This window comes from Penaeus japonicus, unplaced genomic scaffold (assembly GCF_977035675.1).
Source record: "Penaeus japonicus unplaced genomic scaffold, GWHDUDI00000001_assembly GWHDUDI00000007, whole genome shotgun sequence".
Lineage (NCBI taxonomy): Eukaryota > Metazoa > Arthropoda > Malacostraca > Decapoda > Penaeidae > Penaeus > Penaeus japonicus.
The window spans coordinates 9,335,875-9,355,747 of NW_028234409.1; the positions used below are offsets into that span (position 1 = coordinate 9,335,875).

The 19,873-nt window shown below is 36.1% G+C and overlaps 1 protein-coding gene across 1 annotated transcript in view; it reads right to left on the minus strand.

Moving 5' to 3' along the window:
• The window catches only part of LOC122242084 (uncharacterized), a gene marked incomplete in the record, with an annotated part of 101,235 nt that overhangs the window by 73,190 nt on the left and 8,172 nt on the right, over nt 1–19,873 (minus strand). Inside the window, 2 exon segments of the mRNA XM_086538389.1 lie at nt 9,529–9,747; nt 17,492–17,735. Coding sequence (XP_086394515.1) covers nt 9,529–9,747; nt 17,492–17,735 — 463 coding nt within the window.

Genomic DNA, 19,873 nt, shown 5'->3' on the forward strand with positions numbered 1-19,873 from the left:
TCATACTTTATGATCTGTATATTCTAACTATTGAATAATGATGATTACGATGATGACAAATTACTAAATAAATTAATAAATGTTATATTGCTCACAACAATATAACAAAAAATATCAATAAAAAGGAATAACAATGATAAACAACAAAATAATAATAATATCAATTTTCCTTAACATGCGATGTGTGATAATATAGTAGAAAATAAATAAATAAATGTTAATTAATCTTTCTATAATCCCCTTATATGCTTTTATCATATCCTACATTCATTATTTTTTTTGTCGTTTTTCCATTTCATGTGCTTTAGCATACTCTAACAAGATGGCCCTATTCCCCAGAATAAATATAATATATGCAGATATTGAGAATATCACAATCTGATTATTTTCTCTTTTAACAAATCATATATGCTAACTCAACATAAACCCTTTCACTCCTTAAACCTGTGATTGTACCAAGAAACCACCTGTGATCAACACCTAGGATCCAAAAGTGAAACAGTAAAAATATTTTTGTAGTTAGCTCTCAGCTAAATCTATTTCAATAAAAAATGGTCTCCAACTGTTTAAGCCTTTTGCATAAAAGACTAAAGATATTCAATCTTAGGGAACTAGTTCTACACTATCATATAATCTGAATGTTCTATTCTAAGCAAATTTTTATCATTAATTCTATTGGTTTTCAGTTATTTGCTTATATGTAATCTCTAGAAAATAAATTTAATTTCATTACAATTCCTATGTAGTATCATAATTAAAGGAGGGTATTATATATCTCATACAATTTGCCCACAGCCTCAAAAGACCCTCCAACATTGTAAATGGAAAGTAGATAAATTGTCACTATTTAAGTCTTCTACCCCACCACTTGTCAACCCCTTCCCTAAGGGCAAGTGTCTTTTTTTTCTTGTATGAAATTATTTTTCTGATGCAAGGAATAAAAGGGCAGGAGAGATTTTCTTGTGCTACAAACAAGTATGTCATACAGTACACAAGAAACTTTTGGTAGAAGATTTACTTGCATAACTGTAGTGACAAGTGGATATCACACTGTAAAAGAGTACTCCTAGACCTGCAATTCTTCTATAACAAAACTTTTTTTGCTGATTCCCAATAAACTGCCCCACATTAGTTGTGCAACTAGTTTCATGAATAGCTAATATGAATTGCATTTTGTAAATAGCATAAATTACCCATATTGTATTTTGTCAAATTACAATCATCTTAATAATCATCATCTGCTCAAGGATCCCAAGATTTTCATTCATGTATAAAACTTCCACATCATAGTCCTCAGGTAAGATAAAAGTAAATATTACTACAAATGTCAAGAATGCATCAATTTTAATTCTACTACCACAGTTTCTGGGTTCATTAGACTAATAAATAAAAAGCATTATTTTGTCCATACTGTTTTGAGGAATTATATTATGAATTAATTAAGCAAGATAATAATGTAAGACCAATGAAAAGAAAATTAGAATAGGTGAACATGGGAAATGCTCATATGGTGTAGAAAGTCAGGATAAGGACCATATCCTAAATAATTGTCTCTTGAGTCCACCTGTGACAGAGCAAAACCCCCAAGATGCAAAAGATATTGTATCACAGTGGATATTTGTTTGGCATAATAAAATATGATGATGGTAAGTAGGGCAGATGATGATTCTCTTTTCCTAGATATCAGTTATACATATTGACAGTAATGGTAGGTGTCAGTATTCATGAATAGTCATAGATCATTTGCCATGACAGAAAGTCTTTGATTCTGCAATTTTGTCTAAGAATGCTCCCAAAAACTTTTTTGTCTATGACTCATCTGAATTATAAAACAAGTCTTGAGATATCTCACTTCCATAAGGAATGTCTTTAAAATGTTCACTTGTGACAATATAAGTGGATAACAACTGCTAAGGCAGTGGAAGTGCAAAATATAAATATAATAATTACTGTATTTAGCACAATTTTAGCATTATACCATTCTAGAATTTGGTAAAATTGAAGAAGAGGGAGGCTGCTAAACATAACCTGACCTTACATCTAAATGAGGAAAATAAATTTTGAAAAAATATATCTGACTAATTTCCAACTGAATGTTCAGTTAGGTATAATAGTCCTACTATTCACCAGGTTAAAGATAACCTTGCATTAGTATTGAAGAGGAAAACTTAGGGTGTACTTTTGGCTTTATTGTAAAGCAGTCATTCAGCCATTTTTTCCTTTTCTACTACAATGTTCTCTTCACAAAATGCCAACAACACTGTTCATCTATACAATGACAATAAACATAGAGGGTGCCACATCAAATGTTAAATGATATTAAATGTGCAATTCATAGCCAAAGTATATGTCAGATTCATTGCATGATTAGTCTTCTGTTAACATACAATGAATTATCATCACACAGTGTATAATGATATAATGCTGGTTCTACAGTGATTAACAGTGTTATCTTTTAACCCATTGGAGCTGGTTGACGTGATGACGTTTTGTGTTTTTTGCGTCAGACGCCCGGGACGAGATATGATGGCAAGCCCAGAGCTCGGGTTGAGCGAGTGGGCAGCCAAGGCTCGAGGCATTAGGCTTATGTGTTCGAGAACCCCAGTATTGCGACCATGCAAAGCCTGAACTGCCCCAGCATGAATGGGTTATATATGATATAACTAAGATAGTCTTTGACCATGTCATAGACAAATTGTAGAGCAACCTTGAAGTCAGACACTGCTTTTAGGACAATACTTATACTGGCTAAAGATATTTTCTATGACCTTTTGTGAATACTGGCCAAGGCCTCTAAACTATATACCTGACCTCAAAAAATTGGAAGGTGAAACTGAGTTACCATTGCTATAACAAACTCTATGGCACCTAGAATACCACATTATTTAGTTATAGCTTTTTTTTTTTGATAGTCTGCTTATTGCATAAATTTATATCAATGTGGTGAAGCATTAAAATTCTCCAAAATGACAAAATTTGTGGCACTATAAGCTAAAATATCATGAAGAAAATATAAAGATGAAAAAAATATTTTTCTATCCAACTTGCTTACACTGTTGTATATGCCTGTACATGCAAGTTAGCAGAAGGCAAGATTACTATGTATGATTAGCACCCTCTCAGTAGTGGGGTATTGATTATCTCTCCTCACTGAAGAAAGGTACATTGAAAAATAGTTGGGGTCAGCATTTAACATCAATGTGACAGTCTTTTACAGCACAGCTGGTTAATAAACAGAAGATGAAGAGGAGGAGGAGGAAGAGGAGGAGGAGGAGGAGGAAGAGGAGGAGGAGGAGGAGGAGGAGGAGGAGGAGGAGGAGGAGGAGGAGGAGGAGGAGGAGAAGAGGAGGAGGAGGAGGAGGAGGAGGAGGAAGAGGAGGAGGAGGAGGAAGAGGAGGAGGAGGAGGAAGAAGAGGAGGAGAGGAGGAAGAGGAGGAGGAGGAGGAGGAGGAGGAGGAGGAGGAGGAGGAGGAGGAGGAGGAGGAGGGGAAGAGGAGGAGGAGGAGGAGGAGGAGGAGGAGGAGGAGGAGGAGGAGGAGGAGGAGGAGGAGGAGGAGGGTGAAGAAGAGGAGGAGGAGGAGGAAAAAAGGGAAGAAGAGGAGGAGAGTAAGAACGAGGAGGGAGGAGGAGGAAGAGGAGGAGAAAAAGGAGGAAGAGGAGGAAGAGGAGGGAGAGGAGGAAGAGGAGGAGGAAGAGGAGGAGGAGGAGGAGGAGGAGGAGGAGGAGGAGGAGGAGGAGGAGGAGGAGGAGGAGGAGGAGGAGGAGGAGGAGGAGGAGGAGGAGGTGGTGGTGGAGGAGGAGGAGGACACAGAGAAATATGACAGGTAAAGAGAGTTATGCAAAAGAACTGCCAAGTAGAAAAGAGACTCACTAGATGCTGATCATTAACTATAAGATTACTACATTAACTTTAAAAGGGCTTTTTATCACTCTTTCTTATTTTGGCTGGCAGTTGTCCAAAATGTGTGAAGGAACTTTTGCTGTTGCTGTTCTATACTTTTATGGCTTCTTCCTTTTCCTTGTCTGTGTATTTGCTTTATTACTAATTCAAGAGGACACTTGGGGGTTTCAAATAATCTTAACCCTTTCCCAATGGGGCACTCGCTACGCGAAGACCCCTATGCCAGGCGATTGCAATATTGCATTGTAATCGTCACACTGGCATGACACCCCGGCATCGGGAGTTTGGCTGTGTCACACGAGTGTGACGCACCATCGTCATTGGGTTAATCAATAACATACTATACATATAAAGTAATTATGTTATATTGCAGTCCAACAGGATACATCTTAATATCTGATCATGACATTCATTGTAATACACAAGAACTAATATCATTTGTTGTCTTGTTTTTAAAAGAAAATGGCCATCCTCTTCTAAATTTGGAAATGACGAATTTGACAATCAGCACCTCTGCTTAATGGTTCTCGCACAAAAAAAATATAAATATTTCCATCACATTTATTATTAACTAGAACTCTAAAACTGTGTACAAGCTACTTTCTAGTGCCACAATTTCCTCACTAATGCAAAGCAAAGTGCTGTACTGACTTGAAAAATTATTTGAAGATTAAAGTATTCTGCATAAGACTATAAATTGAATATGAATATCTTATAAAAATCCTGTGAAACTATATTTTTCATTTATAATCTAAATGGTACATTTGAAAATGTTTAATAAAGCCCCAAAATTATTTTCAATTAGCCAATCAAACTATCATTCTCCCCTGTCTTCCTTCTAATGGAAATGGTTACAAATCCCTTACACATGACATTCTGTATTCCCACACTTGCACTCACTTGTGCATTGGTATGTGCACAACCCACTGAAAATAAAACAATGAGGTGAAACACAGGAAAACACATGAAAATGCCTAAGGCCATTGGCATATTTGTGTGTTTCCCTGTATTTTGCTTTGTTGTTTAGTTTTCAACCTCTCCAATACCATTCAACACTAAACACAACACCCAACAAACTAAACAAAACCAAAAACAAACATATCCACAAAAAAGCAACAATCACAAAAACTCTTCCCACACACACACACACACACACACACACACACACACACACACATCTCAAACAAGCCCAGATAAACGTACACACACACACACACACACACACACACACACACACACACACACACACACACACACACACAAACAAAAAAACACAAAAACAAAAAAAAAAAAAAAAAAAAAAAAAAAAAAAAAAAAAATGGTATAATAGTCAGTCTTGCAAGTAAGGTAGATCAAAAGGTATATACATATTATTCTGAATATTCAGAAATGCTAAGACAATGACCTATGTAATCTAAGGGCTTTCTTGTGAATGTCACACCTATATTGGATGCTGAGAAAAATGGACGGGAGGTCATGACCCCCTCTCCCTCTTCATGACTTGAAAAATACATATGTTATGTAATGCAGCCTTTGCCAAACTTCTTATTGCAAAAGTATATGGAAATCCATGGAAATCCCATATTCCAATAATCTATCTGATATTACAACTTCACTAATCTACATCTTGCTTTTTATCAATATTCCAATAATAATTTAGTGCTCAAATCATCAAAGTTCAATATTTCACAAGAGTATTTGCTTGTCTGCCTTACTTTTGGTTCCTTTAACCTATTGATGCTTTGGACATGCAATGTCCATTATGTTTTGTTGTGTTATATTTTTTAAACAGATGGTTCCAGAAATGCTTAGCAAATAACAATAATAATAGTAATAAAATTCTAAACTTGTTAATGAAAGGGGTAAACAGGTAAGGTTAAATAGGCCAGCTAATTGACACTTTGGTGACTAAGCAAAGGTGGAACCACTTGAGTGTAAAAAACATTAATAAAACAAAACTATAATGGACAATGCATGTTTACATGCACATCAGTAGGTTAGAAAGCACATCATTCAACAAACATACCATTAATGACAGGCCTTTTAATTCTCAGTCTAGAAATATTTTTACAATTAAACTTCATATCAAAATGAGTTAAAACAGGCCAGATATAAGGATATATGTAGCAATAACGTTGCTTTTCTGACACCATTTATATGCAACAGAAAATGGAACTCTACATGTATGCGGCATTTACACGTGCATAGATATGCGTCTTGAGTGATTCTTTCACTGAGCTTTAAATTTCATCACATCAAATGCAAACACATTTCCAAAGTATCTAAGATGATTCTTAGATTTTAGTGACATTAGATGATGCAGCACTATCATGTCAATAAGATAAGTTCAAATACATATGATCTGGCAAAACTGGGATAAATTTTGAGGAGGGAGGAAAACTGATAACTTATTATCTCCAGAATAATGGTGCTATATGAATTCAAAGTTCTGGCCTATTTTTACTTTTTCTGACATGAAATGTGATGTAAAAATGTTCCAAAAATGAGGATTAAAAAGCTTGTTCAACAATAGTAAAAATTTCACAGATGTGATAATCCCTATCAAAACAATGGTAATGTAAATGATAATGAAATGATAATAATGATCATAAATGTTATCATTATCATCATCATCACTATCATTATCATCATTTATCTCATTATTATCAAAACTTAATTTACTGATAGCGGTGATAACATCTGCATTGGTAAGTTATAGATTCTTATCTATACTTTTTTTCTGCATAGTGAAGGTTTATTCCATAAATACTTTTTTCAATGTGAAATATGGTTAATATAAAAAACTAATAGTAAAGAACAATTTTAGTAAGATTTCAATCTGTCTATCCACATCAAACAAATATTGTCTTCTCCAATATTTTCCTTTTCTTCTGTTTCATTAAGAAGGAATAAATTCTCATCTTAAAATATAAACAATCATTATTGATCGTCTCTGACCCTAATCCTTAAAGGATGCTAATACCAATAGATGAAAAATAAAGGAAAAGATGGAGGAGGAATAAGGAGGAAGAGGAGGAAGAGGAAGAAGAGGAAGAAGAGGAAGAAGAGGAAGAAGAGGAAGAGGAGGAGGAAGGAAAAGAAAAGGAGGAGAAGGAGGAGGGGGAGGAGGAGGAGGAGGAGGAGGAGGAGGAGGAGGAGGAGGAGGAGGAGGAGGAGGAGGAGGAGGAGGAAGGTAGGAGAGAGGAGGAGGAAAGAGGAGGGAGGAAAAGAGGAGAAAAAAGGCAGGAGGGATAGCAGGAAGAGGTAGTGAGGAAGAGAGTGTATGCTTAGCAGGAGGTGAGGAGAAAGGATCGGGAGAGAGCATGAAGAGGAGTATGAAGAGGAAGAGGAAAAGGAAAAGGAAGAAAAAGAGGAGAAAGAGGAGAAGGTAGGGGAGGGGCGAAGAAGGTGGAGGAGAAGAAGGTAGGGGAGGGGGGAAGAAGGTGGAGGAGAAGAAGGTAGGGGAGGGGGGAAGAAGGTGGAGGAGAAGGAGGAGAAGGAGGAGGAGGAAGAGGAAGAAGAGGAAGAAGTGGAAGAAGTGGAAGAAGAGGAAGAAGAGAAAGAAGAGGAAGAGGAGGAAGAGGAGGAAGAAGTGCAAAAAGAGGAGGAGGAAGAGCAGGAAGGAAGGGTATGAGGAGGTAAAAATATGACAGGCAATGAAAATAAAGACGAAAACAAGAGTAAGAAAAAAGAAGCAAAGCCAAAAAAGAGACAAAGACAAATCCAAGAAGTAGAAGAAAAATTAGTATGTCACTCATCGTACATTCTTTAACTCTTGAAGTCTTCCCATATACCTATTATTACCAATGTCACAAGAAGTAAAGTAAAAAAATGATGAGTATCAGTTCCAGTAATGACTAGAGTTATCAAGAATATCAACAAGCTATAAAAACTGACTAATTATTGATAATTTCTTTTCCTAAATAATTGCTTAATCTTCATACCAATATCCCTGATATTGAATAATTTCCTTTATGTCAAAGCCATAACAATTGTGGCTTGTAAAAAATATTCTTTACCTCATTATTTATTCTTGTTTAAAATACCAAAATAAAATACAATGAAAAAAATGTTACTTAAATGTACAAGCAGTGCCATTCTATTGAATGTATATAGACATTTGTTAATCAGCTCTTTTCTCCCTAAAATAATATATAATCTGCAGCAATCAAAAGAATATCAATTCAATATCAACTTTATGAAAATAGTAACAACAATGATAATAAAAATCATAATTATCATAAAAATCATAATAATAGTAATAATAATAATAATAATAATAATAATAATAATATTGATAATAATAATAATAAAAGTAATAGTAATAATAACATATACTTATAATCATAATAATAATAATAATAATAATAATAATAATAATAATAATAATAATAATAATAATAATAATAATAATAATAATAATAATAATAATAATAATAATAATAATAATAATAATAATAATAATAATAATAATAATAATAACAATAATAATAATAATAATAATAATAATAATAATAATAATAATAATAATAATAATAATAATAATAATAATAATAATAATAATAATAATAATAATAATAATAATAATAATAATAATAATGATAATAATAATAATAATAATAATAATAATAATAATAATAATAATAATAATAATAATAATAATAATAATAATAATAATAATAATAATAATAATAATAATAATAATAATAATAATAATAATAATAATAATAATAATAATAATAATAATAATAATAATAATAATAATAATAATAATAATAATAATAATAATAATAATAATAATAATAATAATAATAATAATAATAATAATAATAATAATAATAATAATAATAATAATAATAATAATAATAATAATAATAATAATAATAATAATAATAATAATAATAATAATAATAATAATAATAATAATAATAATAATAATAATAATAATAATAATAATAATAATAATAATAATAATAATAATAATAATAATAATAATAATAATAATAATAATAATAATAATAATAATAATAATAATAATAATAATAATAATAATAATAATAATAATAATAATAATAATAATAATAATAATAATAATAATAATAATAATAATAATAATAATAATAATAATAATAATAATAATAATAATAATAATAATAATAATAATAATAATAATAATAATAATAATAATAATAATAATAATAATAATAATAATAATAATAATAATAATAATAATAATAATAATAATAATAATAATAATAATAATAATAATAATAATAATAATAATAATAATAATAATAATAATAATAATAATAATAATAATAATAATAATAATAATAATAATAATAATAATAATAATAATAATAATAATAATAATAATAATAATAATAATAATAATAATAATAATAATAATAATAATAATAATAATAATAATAATAATAATAATAATAATAATAATAATAATAATAATAATAATAATAATAATAATAATAATAAAAATAATAAAAATAAAAATAATAAAAATAATAATAATAATAATGATAATAATAATGATGATGGAAAAAAAAAGAAAAAAAAAAAAGAAAAAAAAAAAAGGAAGAGTATATGCCTGCATGACATACAGTACTAACCTAAAGGGTACATTACAGACTGCCGTGGATCCAGGGCCTCACCCGAGTGAGATTGCGGATCGGTGCTGATCTCAGAGGATTCACTGTACACTTCCGTCATGGCGTCGCCCGGTTCACTCTTCAGTTCTCTCCGGTCTAGCCTCAAGTCATCTTCACCAGGTATGCTTCCGCCGCCCAACGTTCCACCACTATCAACCTCCACCGGTGTTTCACCCACATCTGCAAGTGAGAAGCTAGTAAAAATCTTTTTCCTTTTTCACTTTTTTTTTGTCTAATCTACCAATGGTATAAATGTGGTAAAGATAGTTTCCTTGCTTTTTTTCTTTCAAGAAACTTTTGTGCTGGTTTAATTTTGTTTTTTTATCAATTCCTGTTTCTTTTATAACAAACTATTAATGGTTCATATGCTGGCAGAAATCTTTTTCTTGTTTCGTATCTCTTCTCTCATTTCTTGAAAGACAATTCAATATTTTCCATATTACAATGTTTTCCATCCATTTAGTTTATGAATTATGGTAGACTAATAAAGCACCCTTTTTTGTGAGATGGGAAGCTATTCTTAAATATTACTTTTTCATGCTATCTTTAAATTCATCCCAAGTAATTTGTTTGCAAAAAAGGAAATAATACTAAAAATTATGAAACAATATAAAGTGCAGTATATACAAAATGCTGAATTCAAATTGTGTAGAATTGTGTCCATTAATTACACACACAAATTGCTTTATCTATTTCATGTATTTATATGTGAAAGAATTAATGTACATATACATGAACATACACACACGCACGCACACACACGCACGCACGCACGCACGCACGCACGCACGCACGCACACACGCACGCACACACACACACACACACACACACACACACACACACACACACACACACACACACACACACACATGCATGCATGCACACGCACGCACGCACGCACGCACGCACGCACGCACGCACGCACGCACGCACGCATGCAAGCACGCACGCATGTACACACACACACACACACACACACACACACACACACACACACACACACACACACACACACACACACACACACACACACACACACACACACACACACACACACACACACACACACACACACACACACACACACATGTATGCTTATATACACACATATATAAATATAAATATAAATATAAATATAAATATATATATATATATATATATATATATATCTATATATATATATATATATATATATAGATATATATATATTTATATATACATATATATACTTATATATATATATACATATAGATATATCATAAATATTATATATATATATATCATATGCATATATATAAGTATATATATATACATAAAAACATACACTATTTCTCCCACTCCTATTTCTCCTCCTCATATTCCTCCTGCTCCCTTTCCTCTTCCTCCTCTTATTCCTCCTGCTCCTTTTCCTCTTTCTCCACCTATTCCTCCTGCTCTCTCTATCACTCCACCTCCTAATACCAATGTATGTAAAAATGTAAGGAACATAGAGTTAAATGCAAATACACTGATAAATTATCAATACCTGAATTTCTGCTTATATCAGTTTTTTAACCCAATGTACAGTGCATATATATATATATATATATATATATATATATATATATATATATATATATATATATATATTATAAAATATAGAGAGAGAGAGAGAAGAGAGAGAGAGAAGAGAGAGAGGAGAGAGAGAGAGAGAAGAGAGAGAGAGAGAGAGAAAGAGAGAGATAAATAAGAGATAGAGAGATAGATGGAGATGTAGAGGTAGATGTAGAAGTAGATCTGTAGATGTACGATGTAGATGTTAGATGTAGATTGTAGATGTAGATGTAGATGTGATGTTAGATGTAGAGAATATATATATACTATAGATATATATAGATATATAATATATATAGTATATTTATATATATATTATATAGATATTGTATAGATATATATATATATATATATATATATATATATAAATATATATATAAATATATATATTGATATATATATTGATATATAGATATATATATAGATATACATATAGATACATACATATATAGATAAATAAATAGATAGATAGATAGATAGATAGAATAAAACTGATAGCAAATGCCCTAGTAAAATGGGAAAGAAATAAGCTCACTACAAGAGAAGTAGATAGAAACTAGTTGGAATTCAACACACTTCCTCCTTCTATCAATTTTGAAAAAACATGAATCAAAGTGAAAATGATATAGAGAAAAAGGCAAATTCCTACAAAAAATGGCTATACATATAACTATACGCATTTTCCTTCACACACATCACACTTTCACTCACTAAATCTCTCTCTCTCTCTCTCTCTCTCTCTCTCTCTCTCTCTCTCTCTCTCTCTCTCTCTCTCTCTCTCTCTCTCTCTCTCTCTCTCTCTCTCTCTCTCTCTCTCTCCTACTCTCATGCTCATCTGTACCTTCTCCTTATCCTCCTCCCTCTTCCCTTACTTTTCCTCTCTTCTCTCTCCTAAAACAAATAGCCAGACATACACAAATGTGAATATATTAAGGGTATATATAGGAGCAAATAATAATAATATGAATACATATGAAAACATAACAGACATCATAAATTAAATGTTGCATTTCTTTTTTTTCCTTACCAGAATATATGGTTGCACTTCACTTTCAATAAATATGAATACTGGAGAAGAAGAAGGAGCAGGAGGAGGAAGAGGAGTAAGAGGAGGAGGAGGAGGAGGAGGAGGAGGAGGAGGAGGAGGAGGAGGAGGAGGAGGAGGAGGAGGAGGAGGAAGAGGAGGAGGAGGAGGAGGAGGAGGAAGAGGAGGAGGAGGAGGAGGAGGAAGGAGAAGAGGCGGAGGAGGAGGAGGTGGAGGAGGAGGAGTGAGGAGGAGGAAAGAGACGAGGAAAGTGGAGGCGCGGGGGATGGATGAGGATGAGGAGGAAAAGGAGGGAGGAGGAGGAAGAGAGGAGGAGGAGGAGGAGGAGAGAGGAAGAGGAGGTCGAGTAGGAAGAGGAGGAGGAGGAAGGAAGGAGGGAGCGAGGAAGGAGAGGAGGAACAGGAGGACTGACTAGGAGGGAGAGAGGAAGAAAGAGGAGAAGGCGAGACGATAGGAGAGAAGGAGGAGGGAGGAGGGAGGAGGGGAGGAGGGAGGAAGAGGAAGAGAAGAGGAGGAGGAGGAGGGGAGGGAGGAGGAGAGAGAGGAGGAGGAGGGGGATGAAGAGGAGGAGGAGAAGAGGCGGATGGAGGAGGAGGAGGAGATGGAGGAGTAGGAGGTGCGAGGAGGAGGAGGAGGAGGAGAGGAGGAGGTGGCGTAGGATGGAAGAAAAGGAGGAGGTAGAGGAGGAGGAAAAGGAGGAGGAGGAAGGAGGAAAACGGAGGAGGTTCTAACATATAAACAGCGTATCAGAACGGACGAGAGAGAAGCGACGGAAGGAGGAAAAAGGAGGGGAGGACGGGAGGAAATGGAGGAGGGCGGGAGGGGGCGGGGGGGTGGTAGGTAGGAGAGGAGGGAGATGGAGGGAGGAGGCGGAGGAGGTGGAGGAGGCGGAGGTAGGGGAGGTGCAGTGGAGGAGGAGGTGGAGGAGGTGGAGATGGAGGAGGAGGAGATGGAGAGGAAGAGGAGAAAGAGAGAAGGAGGAGGAGGGGGGGAGGAAAGAAGAGGAGGATGGAGGAGGAGGAGGAGGAGGAGGGGAGAGGCGCTGGAGGAGGAGGAGGAGGTGGGGAGGAGGCGGAGGAGGAAGTGGAGGAGGAGATGGTTTGGAGGAGGCGATGGAGAGCAGGAAGGAGGAGGAGAGTGGCGGAGGAGGAGTATTTGGAGGCGGAGGAGATGGCGGAATGGTGGAGTTGGGGAAAAGGAGGAGGAGGAGATGGAGGGAGTAGGAGGAGGAGGCGGAGATGGGAGGAGGAGGAGGAGGCGGCGGAGGAGGAGGAGGAGGAGGAGGAGGAGGAGGAGGAGGAGGAGGAGGAGGAGGAGGAGGAGAGGAGGAAGAAGAAGAAAAAGAAGAAGAAGAAGAAGAAGAAGAAGAAGAGGAAGAAGAAGAAAAGGAGGAGGAAGAGGAGGAAGAGGAGAAGGAGGAGAAGGAGGAGGAGGAGGAGGAGGAGGAGGAGGAGGAGGAGGAGGAGGAGGAGGAGGAGGAAGAAGAGGAGGAGAAGAAGAAGAAGAAGAAGAAACAGAAGAAAAAAGAAGAAGAGGAGGAGGAGGAGGAGAGAGTTGGAGGAATAAGAGGAAGAAGAGGTGAAGGAAGAGGAAGAGGAGAAGGAAAAGGAAAAATATGAGAAGGAGGTGACAATGGGAGGATGAGAGGGAAAGCAGAGGGAGATGGAAAACAAAAGGAGGAGGAAAAGAAAGAGGTGGTGGAGAAGGAGGAGGAATAGAAATAGGAGGAGGAGAAGAGGGAGGAGCAACAGGAGGAAGACATCAAGAAATAGAATGAGGAGGAGTAATAAGAGGAAGAAGAAGAATAGGAGAGGAAGAAGAGGAGAAATATAAAGAGGAAGAGAAGGAGGAGGAGAAATATAAGGAGAGGGAATAAAAGCCAGAGAAGGAAGAGGAGGAAGAGGAGGAAGAGGAGGAATAGAAGGAGGGGGAGCTACAAGGAGCTAGATGACCGAGGGTATCGAGTTGGTGGCAGGACAGGAAGAGGAATGCGAGGAAGGACAGGAGTTTGGAGGACAATGGAAGGGACTCGTGAGGATTGAGCGAGGAGGAGGACGAGATAGGGCACAAACTAGCATGAGAGGAGGAGTAGCGGCGAAATCGGCAGGCGGAGTGCGGCGGATGCTGCAGTTCTTCGGCGGATCCGGCGTCTTATTATTATGCCGTATTCTTCGTCTTCTTCTTCTTCTATTTTTTCTTTTATTCTACCTTCTTCTTAGTCTTCTTATTCTCTTATTCTTCTTCTTATTCCTTCTTCTTCTTATTTTTCTTTTATTCTTCTTATCTTATTATATTTTTATTATTATTATCTTATCATTATTATTACTCTTATTATTATTATTACTCTTATTCTTATTCTTATTTTTATTCTTATTCTTACTCTTAACCTCCTACCACCCCCCCCACACCCCCATCCCGCCCCACCCCCCACCCCCACCCCCCCCACACGACCACCCCCCTCCCCACCACCCCCCCCCCCCCCCCCCCTCCCCCCTTCGGTGGAGGGGGAGGGGAGGAGGAGGAGGAGGAGGAGGAGGAAGGGATGGAGAGGAGGAGGTGGAGGGGGGAGGAGGGAGAAGAGGAGGAGGAGGAAGAAGAGGAGGAGGAGGTGGAGGAGGAGGAGGATGGAGGCGGAGGAGGAGGACAGGAGGACGGAGAGGAGGAGGAGGAGGAACATGGACGAGGAGGAGAAGAGGGGATGCGATGGGAGAGGGATGGCGGAGGAGATGGAGGAGGAGGAGCAGGAGGAGGAGAGAAGGAGGAGGAGGCGGAGGAGTGATGAGGAGGAGGCGGAGGAGGAGGGAGGAGGAGGAGGAGGAGGAGAAGGAAGGAGGAGAAGGCAGATGGAGGAGGAGGTAGGAGTGATGGTGGAGATGGAGGAGGAGGAGGAGGAGGAGGAGGAGGAAGAGGAGGAAGAAGAGGAGGAATAGAAGAAATAGGATAAATAGGAAGAAGAGGAGGGGAGGGGCAGGAGGGAGAGGAAAAGGAAGAGGGGGAGGAAGAGGAAGAAGAGGATAAAATGAGGAGGAGGAGGAGATGGAAGGGACGGAATAAGAGGAATAGGAGAAGGATGAGAAGGAGGAGAAGGATGAGAAGGATGAGAAGGAGGAGGAGGAGGAGGAGGAGGAGGAGGAGGAGGAGGAGGAGGAGGAGGAGGAGGAGGAAGGTAGGAAGAGGAGGAGGAGGAAGGAGGAGGAGGAGGAGAGGAGGAGGAGGAGGAGGAGGAGGAGGAGGTGGTGGTGGAGGAGGAGGAGGACTAAGAGGAGAAGGAGGACTAAGAGGAGGAGGAGGACTAAGAAAAGGAGGAGAACTAGGAGGAGGAGGAGGAGGAGGAGGAGGAGGAGGAGGAGGAGGAGGAGGAGGAGGAGGAGTAAGAAGAGGAAAAGAAATGAAGGAATAGAAGGAGGAAGAGGAGGATGAGGAATAGGAGGAGAAGGAACTGGAGGATTAGGAGGAATTGGAGCAATAGGAGGAGGAGGAGGATGACTAGGAGGAGGAGGAGGATTATGAAGAGGACTAGGAGGAGGCCTAGGAGGAGGACTTGGAGGAGGACTAGGAGGAGAAGGAGGAGAAGGAGAAGGAGGAGGAGGAGGAGGAGGAGGAGGAGGAGGAGGAGGAGGAGGAGGAGGAGGAGGAGGAGGAGGAGGAGGAGGAGGAGGACTAGGAAGAGAAGGTGGACTAGGAGTAGGAATAGGAGAAGGAGAAGGAGAAGGAGAAGGAGGAGGAGGAGGAGGAGGAGGAGGAGGAGGAGGAGGAGGAGGAGGAGGAGGAGGAGGAGGAGGAGGAGGAGGAGAAGGCACTGGAGGAGGAGGAATTGGAGGTATTGGAGGAATAGGAGGAGAAGGAGGATGACTATGAGGAGAAGAAGAAGAAGGAGGAGGAGGAGGAGGAGGAGGAGGAGTACTAGGAGGAGGAGGACTAGGAGGAGGAGGACTAGGAGGAGGAGGACGGGGAGGAGGACGGGGAGGAGGACGAGAAAGAGGACGAGGAGGACTAGGAGGAGGACTAGGAAGAGGAGGAAGAGGAGGAGGAGGAGGAGGAGGAGGAGGAGGAGGAGGAGGAGGAGGAGGAGGAGGAGGAGGAGGAGGAGGAGGAGGAAGAAGAAGAAAAGAAATGAAGGAATAGAATGAGGAAGAGGAGGACAAGGAATTGGAGAAGGAACTGGAGGATTAGGAGGAATTGGAGCAATAGGAGGAGGAGGAGGATGACTAGGAAGAGGACTAGGAGGAGGACTAGGAGGAGGACTAGGAGGAGGACTTGGAGGAGGACTAGGAGGAGGAGGAGGAGGAGGAGGAGGAGGAGGAGGAGGAGGAGGAGGAGGAGGAGGAGGACTAGGAGGAGGAGGACTAGGAGGAGAAGGACTAGGAGGAGGAGGACGGGGAGGAGAACGAGGAAGAGGACGAGGAGGACTAGGAGGAGGACGAGGAAGAGGAGGTGGACTAGGAAGAGGAGGAGGAGGAGGAGGAGGAGGAGGAGGAGGAGGAGGAGGAAGAGGCGGAGGAGGAGGAGGAGGAGGAGGAGGAGGAGGAGGAGGAGGAGGAGAAGAGGAGGAGGAGGAGGAGGAGGAGGAGGAGGAGGAGGAGGAGGAGGAGGAGGAGGAGGAGAAGGAGAAGGAGAAGGAGAAGGAGAAGGAGAAGAAGGAGAAGAAAAAGAAGAAGAACAAGAACAAGAAGAAGAGGGGAGGCAGAAAGAAGAAAGAGGGAGAAGAGAAAGAAAAAGGCAATCAGGAAGTGAAAGACGAGGGACAGCTAGAAAAAGGAGAAATAAGTTATAAGATTATATAGATGAAGAAGCAAGCTGCTGGAGCAAATGGAGAGAAAGGGAAAAAGAAAAGGAAAAAGGAAGAACTTCATCACTGTAACTGAGGAATTATACATTAACCATTTCTTTCCAAATGTTTTCTCATCTCATTTCATATCTATGTTTTTTTTTCTGCTTCACAATTTCCTTTTTTTCTTATTTATTTTCTTTTTGAAATAATAAGATAGCACATACTTCTCTTCTAGATCTTGATACACCTAAATGAGAGCTCAAAATAATGATCAACTCAATACTAGTAACATGTCCTTATACAGTGGGATATCAAATCCTTCAATGAAATAAGGGGAAGATAGTCACATCACTAAAATATCAACTTACAGCTACTATTGGGGTATCGCAAAAAAAGGTGAAAAAGAAAAAAGTATTAACCTAAAATTATTAATAGCAACGTCTCCTTATCAAATGTCAAACGAGGTTAATGGGGAAAGAGAAAATGTTCAGAAGAGGCAAATCACACAACGTACCTGTGGTGTGACTAGCAGTATTGGAGTCAGCATGGCCAGCAGCAGGGGCACTTGTTCGTTTCCGTCTCTTGCTAGGGGGCGACTCAGGTCTAGTGTGGTAGCCTCCACTTCCATCACCTACAATTTCGTCGTCTTTTGAGCCTTGGCTGGGGGCATAACCAGCAGAAGGGCTACTCCTGCCAGAGGTACCCCCTCCTCCTATGGCACAGCTGCTATAACTGTATGACACATCTGGTCTATGCAGCTGTTGGTAAGAAAAGAGTCCTATTAGTAAACAACTACTATATATGTAACACAATGCATACAATACAATATACAACTAATACACAATCCAAATGGTAAAAACAATACAGTTCATACCATTGAATACATATAATCTAATACAAGGAGTACATACAAATATCTATTAACATATGTATAGTTTAGGGGCTTAGGGTGGGAGGGTGGTTGGAGCTTTGGTTGTAGGGTGGTAGGGATGGTTGTTGGTAGTTAGGTATGGTGGGATTGTATAGATGAGATAAGTTAGATTAGGCATTGAGTGGATTTACTAAAAATCACACTTGCACACCTACTACTCAACACATACATTTATATATATCTATTATATATATATATATTATATATATATATATTTAATATATATATATATATATATATACTTTATATATATATTATATATATTAACTAATAAATACAATATATATTATATATATAGATATATATATATATACATATATATATTTTTATATATAGTATATATATATATATATATAACTATATATATATATATATATGTCTAATATGAATATATATGTATATATATTTATATATATATCTATATATATCTATATAATAATATATATAGTTATATAAGTATAATATAATATATATATTATGTATATATATGTTTATATATATGTATTATATATGTATTATATGTAGTAATACATACTATATATATATATATATATATATATATATATATACATAAATATATATCTTCTATATATTAATATATGTAGATAACAATTTAAATAAACCTTATATACATCTATATACATAGATATACATATATATTATATATAATATAATATCTATCTATATATTTGTATATCCGCTATATTATACATATATATACATATATATACCTATTTATCCATATATATCTTTATATATATATATATACTATATATAATATATATTTGATATTATTGATATATATATATATATATCTATATATATATAATATTATATATATATATATATATATTAGATATATTGATTTAGGTATATATTACATATCTATTGATATAAAGATATATATATAAGCTATATATAGATATATATATGATAATATATATATCTAAATATATAATATAACAATATATAACTATATATATATATTATATATATATATATATATAAAAATATATATATTATATATAATATTGTACATACCCATTTGTATATTTATAGATTCATATATGTATATATATCATTATATATAAATAAATATATATATATATAAATACTATATCAATATATATATATTATATCAATGCATCTGTACCTTTATATATAGATGTATCAATATATTATCATCAAAATACATATGCTACTTGGATCATTCTTCCTTTTATGTCATAGGATATCCATAATAGTATTGAAGAAGTGAACTTTTAAGTAAAATCCCCTGCACATATAAGTATAATAAAATATAATTAGTCTACATGCATGAATAATGACCTGCTTCCAAATTCAAATAAAAAATCCATTTAAACAATAAATCATTCATGAGGATGTTATTTTACTTGGAATAGAGAAATCAACATTTTAATAACATTTCAAACTGAAAGGTTCATTCATTCACCAAACATATAACCACTCAAACTCATACATATTAGTACGCATACTTGCACATAAAAAAAATAAAGCACAAGCACTAATATGACTCATATAAAAATACATAATGACATACCATCAGGCAATCACACATATAATCTAAAGGAATTGAAAAGAATGTATATATTGGCTAAATCATGATATTTATGATCACAGCATTAAAAGTATTATTGTGAAAAGTAAGACATTAATAATATCCTTACAAGACATACTAACTAAGTAATGCATGCATGCTTACACACAATACATGCACATGTTTTCAAAGCATGGTAAGTATAATAATGATAATATTGAAAAAATAATAACAATAAAAACAAATTTAACGATGATGATGATAATAATAGCAATAGTACAAATGATAATAAAATGGTACTGCTAACAATAACATTAATGATAATAATAATAATGATAATAATAACTACAATAACTGAGGTAGTAATATTAACAACACTAACGAAAGCTACTATAAGGCCAGTTCCT